The 10,000-nt window shown below is 49.9% G+C and overlaps 1 protein-coding gene across 1 annotated transcript in view; it reads right to left on the reverse strand.

The window, feature by feature from the left end:
* LOC123748169 (circumsporozoite protein-like) overlaps window positions 1-4,583 on the reverse strand; it is a 5,057-nt gene extending 474 nt beyond the window's left edge. Inside the window, exons 1-2 of the mRNA XM_069311045.1 lie at window positions 4,510-4,583; window positions 3,118-4,302 (exon numbers count right to left, since the gene is read on the reverse strand). Of these exons, the coding sequence (XP_069167146.1) occupies window positions 3,118-4,302; window positions 4,510-4,583 (1,259 nt within the window). The remainder of the gene's footprint in view (window positions 1-3,117; window positions 4,303-4,509) is intronic.
* Window positions 4,584-10,000: the final 5,417 nt, after the last annotated feature.

Below are 10,000 nucleotides of genomic sequence, written 5' to 3' on the forward strand. Positions count from 1 at the left end.
CACTGTATAAACATCAGAGGTCCGCGGTTGTTCAACACCCTCGCAGCGAGCATCAAAAATATTGCCGGAACAACCGTGGACATCTTCAAGAGGAAACTAGATTGTTTCGTTCAAGGAGTGCCTGACCAACCGGGCTGTGGTGGGTATGTGGGCCTGCGCGCCGCTCCAAGCAACAGCCTGGTGGACCAAACTCTCACAAGTCAAGCCTGGCCTCGGGCCGGGCTTGGGGAGTAGAAGAACTCCCAGAACCCCATCAATCAGGTATCAAGCAGACGGATTAAATAGCAACGGCGTTGGAGATATCCGACGACAGGCAATATAATTCCTAAATGGTTCTCCAGATGTGTATGCAAGTACCTGTAATGAAAGCTGGACATCTTCACTTTAACCTCAAGAGATCTTAATGTTATCTGACCTCCACTGTGGTAGAGCACACAGCCCAGTCCACACTCCTCCTCTTTACGTACCGCAAAACAAAAATAAATAACTATAATAACAAACATGTCCCTACAATTGCACCAGAGGTTGTACTCCTATATATATATATATATATATATATATATATATATATATATATATATATATATATATATATATATATATATATATATATATATATATGCAATTGACGATCACGAAACACTGATCATTTGTATGCGAAAAATCCACAGAGTCAACACCAGACCGGTGTTGACAAAGGCCCAGATCGGCCGAAACGTTCATCTCTCTTTTCCATTTCTCTGTGGATTTTCCGCGTTATATATATATATATATATATATATATATATATATATATATATATATATATATATATATATATATATATATATATATATATATACTCACCTAGTTGTGTTTGCGGGGGTTGAGCTCTGGCTCTTTGGTATATGTGTGTGTGTGTGTGTGTGTGTGTGTGTGTGTGTGTGTGTGTGTGTGTGTGTGTGTGTGTGTGTATTCACCTAGTTGTGCTTGCGGGGGTTGAGCGCTGCTCTTTCGGCCCGCCTCTCAACTTTCAATCAACTGTTACTAATTTTTTTTTTACACACACACACACACACACACACACACACACACACACACACACACACACACACACACACACACACACACACACACACACACACACACACACACACACACAAACACACAAACACACACACAAACACACCAGGAAACGTCCCGTAAAAGCTGTCTAACTCTAAGGTACCTATTTACTGCTAGGTAACAGGCGTATCAGGGGGTGAAAGAAACTCTGCCCCATTTGTTTCTGCCATCACCGAAGATCGAACCTGTACCCGAGGATTACTAGAGCAGAGCGCTGTCCACTCAGCTATCAGGCCCCCCAAGGAAGTACTTAAGGAATTTCGTGTCTTACTCCTTCCTTCGTGGTCGAACTGGAAGGGAACTAGCGCCAAGCGATAACGACTATATAGCCCTTGGAAGGGGTCAGAATAAGGGTTAGTGATGGGAAGGGGGGGAATTAATGGTACCCAACCCCTTGGATGGTCGGGGATTGAACGCCGACCTGCATGAAGCTCTACCGTAGCTCTACTGTCCAGTCCAAGTGGTTGGGCTGGAGAAGCCAACCAGAGCAGCTTCAGCATCGTTAACGACCCTATTGTAAGCTTGTCCCCCCCCTCCCCCCCATCCCCCTAGACCTCTGAGCACCACCTAGAGAAATTTGTAACAAATTCCCTCCCTCACCCTAATCATCCCCTAGACCTTCCCCCCCCCCCCCCCCCCGTCACCTCCCGTTACCAAACAATGCCTCTGATAACGACACCGGCAGTAGTTCTCACTATAGCGGCCATAACAGTTAACAACGAGGTGAATACTGTTATCCCAATTTCCCTGTATATATATCTCTCCAGCTGTACAGTTTTCCCATTCATAAATAACACTGCAATTCTTACTAATTATTTTTAACATACGCCCGTGACAAACATTGTTATTATAGATCAGACTAACAGCCCAGCCAATTATATGTAAATTTGCACTGTTCACGGCCGTAATTAATCATAATGCCATTTCAAATTGCTGGCAAGCCAGGCTAATGCTGAAATTAAACTTTTAATTCGTCGGTAATGTAAAATATTTTGACCCGGGCCGGATCAGGGCGCTGGAGAGAGCCAGAGGCGGGTGGGTCAACCCACACCGACCCGCCGATCCGGGTAGTGAACCCGGACCATGGGTCATTCCAAACCTATTTCCACCTCACGACATAAAAAAACTCAAAAGCACCCCTACATCCCTTATAAACAAACCATACACCCCATAACCCCACCCCTACACCCCTAAATCCCATCCCTACACCCCATAACCCCACCCCTACACCCCATAACCCCACCCTACACCCCATAACCCCACCCTACACCCCATAACCCCACCCCTACCACCCCTAAATCCCAACCCTACACCCCATAACCCCACCCTACACCCCACCCCTACACCCCACCCCTACACCCCATAAACCCCACCCTACACCCCATAAACCCCACCCTAGACCCTATAACCCCACCCTACACCCCATAACCCCCACCCCTACACCCCATAACCCCACCCTACACCCCATAAACCACACCCCTACAACCCCATAACCCCGCTCTACACCCCATAACCCCCCACCCCTACACCCCCATAAACCACACCCCTACACCCCATAACCACATCCCTACACCCCATAACCACACCCCTACACCCCATAACCCCACTCCTACACCCCATAACCCCCACCCTACACCCCATAAACCACACCAATACACCCCATAAACCCCACCCCTACACCCCATAACCCCCACCCCTACACCCCATAACCCCACCCTACACCCTATAAACCACACCCCTACACCCCATAACCCCACCCTACACCCCATAACCCCCACCCTACACCCCATAACCCCCACCCCTACACCCCATAAACCACACCAATACACCCCATAAACCCCACCCCTACACCCCATAACCCCCCTACACCCCCATAACCCCCCCTACACCCTGCCCCATATACGACACCCGTGTAACAACAAACCAACAACACTGATCGCAATATGACTCAAAAGCCACCTGATCGAGCGTCACCTGTGTAAAATCAACTTTTGTTTGGAAAATCATATTTACAAAATCCGTACATTGTAACATGACTTAATAAGCGGCGTGAACGACCCGGTGATCCTAACAAGCTGATCCTTGGGTGATCCACCAGCTGCCTGAGTCTTGGGTGATCCACCAGCTGCCTGAGTCTTGAGTGATCCACCAGCTGCCTGAGTCTTGGGTGATCCACTAGCTGCCTGAGTCTTGGGTGATCCACCAGTTGCCTGAGGCTTGGGAGATCCACTAGCTGCCTGAGTCTTGGGTGATCCACCAGCTGCCTGATCCTTGAGTGATCCACCAGCTGCCTGAGTCTTGGGTGATCCACCAGCTGCCTGAGTCTTGAGTGATCCACCAGCTGCCTGAGTCTTGGGTGATCCACCAGCTGCCTGAGTCTTGGGTGATCCACCAGCTGCCTGAGTCTTGGGTGATCCACCAGCTGCCTGAGTCTTGAGTGATCCACCAGCTGCCTGAGTCTTGGGTGATCCACTAGCTGCCTGAGTCTTGGGTGATCCACCAGCTGCCTGATCCTTGAGTGATCCACCAGCTGCCTGAGTCTTGGGTGATCCACCAGCTGCCTGAGTCTTGAGTGATCCACCAGCTGCCTGAGTCTTAAGTGATTCACCAGCTGCCTGAGTCTTGGGTGATCCACCAGTTGCCTGAGGCTTGGGAGATCCACTAGCTGCCTGAGTCTTGGGTGATCCACCAGCTGCCTGAGTCTTGGGTGATCCACCAGTTGCCTGAGGCTTGGGAGATCCACTAGCTGCCTGAGTCTTGGGTGATCCACCAGCTGCCTGATCCTTGAGTGATCCACCAGCTGCCTGAGTCTTGGGTGATCCACCAGCTGCCTGAGTCTTGAGTGATCCACCAGTTGCCTGAGGCTTGGGAGATCCACTAGCTGCCTGAGTCTTGGGTGATCCACCAGCTGCCTGAGTCTTGGGTGATCCACCAGTTGCCTGAGGCTTGGGAGATCCACTAGCTGCCTGAGTCTTTGGTGATCCACCAGCTGCCTGAGTCTTGGGTGATCCACCAGTTGCCTGAGGCTTGGGAGATCCACTAGCTGCCTGAGTCTTGGGTGATCCACCAGCTGCCTGATCCTTGAGTGATCCACCAGCTGCCTGAGTCTTGGGTGATCCACCAGCTACCTGATCCTTGAGTGATCCACCAGCTGCCTGATCCTTCAGTGATCCACCAACAGTCTGGCTCTTTTCTCGCCTCAAGAGTCAAACATCAAAGCAATATCACCATTAAACAAGTGTCTTCAGAAGCAGTACAGATAACAAAGACACCATTAAACAAGTGCCTTTGGAAGCAGTACAGATAACAAAGACACCATTAAACAAGTGCCTTTGGAAGCAGTACAGATAACAAAGAGTAACAAGAAGCAGTGAGGTGATTCAGTAAACAGCCACGATGAATCACCAAGGAAGGTGATGAGATGAGTAACAGCAGGAGTATTCACTCATCACCTGCAGCGACTCACCAATGTAAGTCATCGTGTTATACACATTTAGTTTATTACATCAGAAAATAAGAATCTATGAAGCGTCAAAAGGCCTATTGGCCCATGCGAGGCAGCTCCTATTGGTCCATGCGAGGCAGCTCCTATTGGTCCATGCGAGGCAGCTCCTATTGGTCCATGCATGGCAGCTCCTATTGGTCCATGCGAGGCGGCTCCTATTGGTCCATGCATGGCAGCTCCTATTGGTCCATGCGAGGCAGCTCCTATTGGTCCATGCGAGGCAGCTCCTATTGGTCCATGCGAGGCAGCTCCTATTGGTCCATGCATGGCAGCTCCTATTGGTCCATGCGAGGCAGCTCCTATTGGTCCATGCGAGGCAGCTCCTATTGGTCCATGCGAGGTAGCTCCTATTGGTCCATGCGCGGCAGCTCCTATTGGTCCATGCGAGGCAGCTCCTATTGGTCCATGCGAGGCAGCTCCTATTGGTCCATGCGAGGCAGCTGCTATTGGTCCATGCGAGGCAGCTTCTCAATATATCTCCCGCCTTTTTTGTCTCATCGGTAAATTTGCTAATGTAGGTCTTCACTCGTATATCTAAATCGTTAATTTATATGGTAAACAACACAGGTTCAAAGACAGAGCTGTCAGCCAATCACAGTGATTTCACGTTTTGATTTTGTATTGTTTACACTTGACGACCCTACGTCGAGTCCCTCATCTAGTGCCCTGTTGAGGGAGACACAGAGGTGAAAAGAAAGGAGAAAGAAAAGGATAAAAGAGAAAAAAGGAGAAAAGAGGGAGACACAACTAGAAAACGCGAAATCAAAGAAAATTTAAGAAATATTTCGGTTCAGTAACAGGGTTGTTGATTTGTGGAACCAATTACCGCGTAACGTGGTGGAGGTGGGGTCCCTCGATTGTTTCAAGCGTGGGTTGGACATGTATATGAGTGGGATTGGGTGATTATTGATAGGAGCTGCCTCGTATGGGCCAATAGGCCTTCTGCAGTTACCTTTGTTCTCATGTTCTTATATTTAAAATTCACAGGGAAATGATCGCGTGTGAAGAAAAAAAGATAAAATGTTTAATGACCAAACCATACATGAGAAATTGAGAAGACGACGACGTTTTGGTCCGTCCTGGATCATTCTCCCGTCGTATGATGCAGGCGATGAGTCACAATAACGTGGCTGAAGTATGATGACCAGACCACACACTAGAAGGTGAAGGGACGACGACGTTTCGGTCCGTCCTGGACCATTCTCAAATCGATGATCGACTTGAGAATAGTTCAGGACGGACCGAAACGTCGTCGTCCCTTCATCTTCTGGTGTGTCGTCTGGTCATCGTATCATCAGCCACGTTATTGTGACTCATCGTGAGAAAGGACTAGCACTAGAAAAAGTGATGGCATGGATGAGATAGACAGATGAGCTAGAATAGACAGGTGAGCTAGAATAGACAGGTGAGCCAGAATAGACATGTAAGCCAGAATAGACAGATGAGCCAGAATAGACATATGAGCCAGAATAGACATATGAGCCAGAATAGACAGATGAGCCAGAATAGACAGGTGAACCAGAATAGACAGACGAGCTAGAATAAACAGATGAACCAGAATAGACAGACGAGCCAGAATAGAAAGGTGAGCCAAAATAGACAGATGAGCTAGAATAAATAGATGAGCCACAATAGACAGATAAGCCATAGATATGCGATAACTTACTTCACCACATCATTACTATGAAATGAAATGAACTATAGAAGGCAACACTGGCGGCCAATCCCATCCAAAATTTAAAATATAATAAGATAGATATGTAGATGAGGAGCCATCGTATTAGACCACCCAGGGGCTACCGAGCCGGGGTCCAAGAGCTACAGCTCACACTACAAGAACATATTGGAGTGTACACACACACACACACACACTCTAGATCATCACCAGCAAATATAAAGTGATTGAAATGGAAAGAGGCGTCAGGAGACTAAAAGAACAGAACACAATGAAGGGAAACTCCCTCCTGACTAGAGAGAGACCTCGGTTATCTTGAGATGATTTCGGGGCTTTAGTGTCCCCGCGGCCCGGTCCTCGACCAGGCCTCCACCCCCAGGAAGCAGCCCGTGACAGCTGACTAACACCCAGGTACCTATTTTACTGCTAGGTAACAGGGGCATAGGGTGAATGAAACTCTGCCCATTGTTTCTCGCCGGCGCCAGGGATCGAACCCGGGACCACAGGATCACAAGTCCAGTGTGCTGTCCGCTCGGCCGACCTGGGAGTAGACCTAACACCAAACCTAACTCCGGAGGTACATATAAACAAAATAACATCAGCAGCAGAGGCTTAGGTGAAAACTCCCCATCTAATGAATCACATTACTCAAAAAAGTTAAAAAATTTGCAAAAATGCTTGTCCCAGAATTGCGAGGGATGAAGAGACTGAATGAACTAAACCTGTCGACGCTATATAAGACGAGAGTGGGAGCGGGACATGATAGAGACGTGTAAAATACTTACGGGGATTGACAGAGTGGAAAAAGAGGAAAGGTTCACAACACTTCCACACCCTCTTGTACCGATAGTACAAGAGGGTGTGGATGGAAACTTGAGACTCAGGTGAGGTGTAGATATAAGGTTTTCTTTTAACGTAAGAGTATTGAGAAATGGAACGAATTAAATGAGCAGGTTTAACACACACACACACACACACTCACACACTCACACACACACACTCACACACACTCACACACACACACACACACACACACACACACACACACACACACACACACACACACACACACACACACACACACACACACACACACACACACACATACACACACACATATAGGTGAGTACATACACACACCCACACACACACACACCCACACCCACACTCACACACCCACACACACACCCACACACACCCACACACACCCACACACCCACACACACACACACAGTAACAGATGGAGCCGCTTTATCTCTCCCGCTCGTTAAGATCCAGGGGGGGGGGGGAACATTAAGCTTAATCAACACTTAATCTGAGACCCAAGCTGGAGTACCAGCTCCCCGTTCACGTTGGCGAGTACTCTCGTTATCTTCCATAGGTGCACCTTCACCACTATTGCTTCGTTATCACTTTATATTCTTACTGGTGTTATTACTCTCTCTCTCTCTCTCTCTCTCTCTCTCTCTCTCTCTCTCTCTCTCTCTCTCTCTCTCTCTCTCTCTCTCTCTCTCTCTCTCTCTCTCTCTCTCTCTCTCTCGGGGCAGCTGTCTATCAACACTCACACGTTACCGATTGGTAACAGCTCAAACCTGACCCCTCCCCCCACCCACTCCAACACCTGCCCCCCCTCCCCCCCACGCCAACACCTGTCCCCCCTCCCCCCCCCCCCCGCAACACGCCAACAAAGGTGGTGTGCCCTGGAACTGGGGCATGAATCACAGGTCACAAGGGCGTTAACCAGGTGTGTTTCCCCCTGATCATGACCTTTATGTTCTCCAGGTACAAAAGCCGCCAGCTCCAGGCCTCCATAATTCCTGTCTTTTGACCTCCAGCTTTTGCCCAGCCTCCACAATTTCCTTTTTTTTTATCCTACGATGGCTGTGCTGACCCGGGGTCACACACCCCCCCGTCGCCCCCCACAGTGCCCCGGGTCGGTGCCCCGGAGCTTACACCCAACATATTCCAAGCAGTAAGCTGGCAAAAGCTGCCCAAATACCCCCCAACAAGCTGTTGAAAAATGAAAGCAAAAGCCATACATGTTTTTTTTTCTCCAAAAAAGCCATATTCCCCGGACTTTTTTTTAATCAGGATTCCTGCCAATTTTATGTCATAGAGCCAATAGGGGCCCCTAACTCCCTCTGGGATTTTTGGTCTAAACTATGTTGCTTTTTTTATTTTCCAGTTTTTATTCAAATTTTAGAGACTTAAGAATATAACTTTTTGGGGGGATTTAGTTGTTATGAAGCGGTCAAGAGTTTGTAGAGTTGTGTTCAGTAAGTACTAAAGTAGAGTTGGTGTATGGGAGTCTCGTAATACGCTGGCCTTGCCACCCCACTGACAAGATATCTAAATATAGAAATATCGTTGTATATCTAAAGATATCTTTAGATGTACAAGATATCTAAACAAGATATATATACCATATGTATCAGCAGAGGAACAAGACATGTAGGTACACAACTTAGTGGGTGGTGGGGAAGAGACCAAGCAGGCAGGTGGGTGGTGGTGAGAGACAGACCAAGCAGGCAGGTGGGTGGTGGTGAGAGACAGACCAAGCAGGCAGGTGGGTGGTGGTGAGAGACAGACCAAGCAGGCAGGTGGGTGGTGGTGAGAGACAGACCAAGCAGGCAGGTGGGTGGTGGTGAGAGACAGACCAAGCAGGCAGGTGGGTGGTGGTGAGAGACAGACCAAGCAGGCAGGTGGGTGGTGGTGAGAGACAGACCAAGCAGGCAGGTGGGTGGTGGTGGTGAGAGAGAGACCAAGCAGGCAGGTGGGTGGTGGTGGTGAGAGAGAGACCAAGCAGGCAGGTGGGTGGTGGTGAGAGACAGACCAAGCAGGCAGGTGGGTGGTGGTGAGAGACAGACCAAGCAGGCAGGTGGGTGGTGGTGAGAGACAGACCAAGCAGGCAGGTGGGTGGTGGTGGTGAGAGAGAGACCAAGCAGGCAGGTGGGTGGTGGTGGTGAGAGAGAGACCAAGCAGGCAGGTGGGTGGAGGGGGAGAGAGACAGACCAGGCAGGTGGGTGGAGGGGGAGAGACAGACCAAGCAGGCAGGTGGGTGGAGGGGGAGAGAGACAGACCAAGCAGGCAGGCAGGTGGGGGAGAGAGACAGACCAAGCAGGCAGGTGGGTGGTGGGGAAGAGACAGACCAAGCAGGCAGGTGGGTGGTGGGGGAGAGACAGACCAAGCAGGCAGGTGGGTGGTGGGGAAGAGACAGACCAAGCAGGCAGGCAGGTGGGGGAGAGAGACAGACCAAGCAGGCAGGTGGGTGGTGGGGAAGAGACAGACCAAGCAGGCAGGTGGGTGGTGGGGGAGAGACAGACCAAGCAGGCAGGTGGGTGGTGGGGAAGAGACAGACCAAGCAGGCAGGCAGGTGGGGGAGAGAGACAGACCAAGCAGGCAGGTGGGTGGTGGGGGAGAGACAGACCAAGCAGGCAGGTGGGTGGTGGGGGAGAGACAGACCAAGCAGGCAGGTGGGTGGTGGGGGAGAGACAGACCAAGCAGGCAGGTGGGTGGTGGGGGAGAGACAGACCAAGCAGGCAGGTGGGTGCTCTGTCTCTCCATATCCAAATAAACATTTCATTCTGCTGTGTGTACTCTCCACAGTTGCCAGTTCTCATTCAGTTCTCCCCTTCCACTCCACACCCCCTTTCACTCTGCTCTCTCCTCCCCTCCCATCTCTTCCCCTCTCCCCCCCTTCCCTCTGCTCTTCCATC

This window comes from Procambarus clarkii, chromosome 6, assembly GCF_040958095.1.
Source record: "Procambarus clarkii isolate CNS0578487 chromosome 6, FALCON_Pclarkii_2.0, whole genome shotgun sequence".
NCBI classification, from domain to species: Eukaryota; Metazoa; Arthropoda; class Malacostraca; order Decapoda; family Cambaridae; genus Procambarus; species Procambarus clarkii.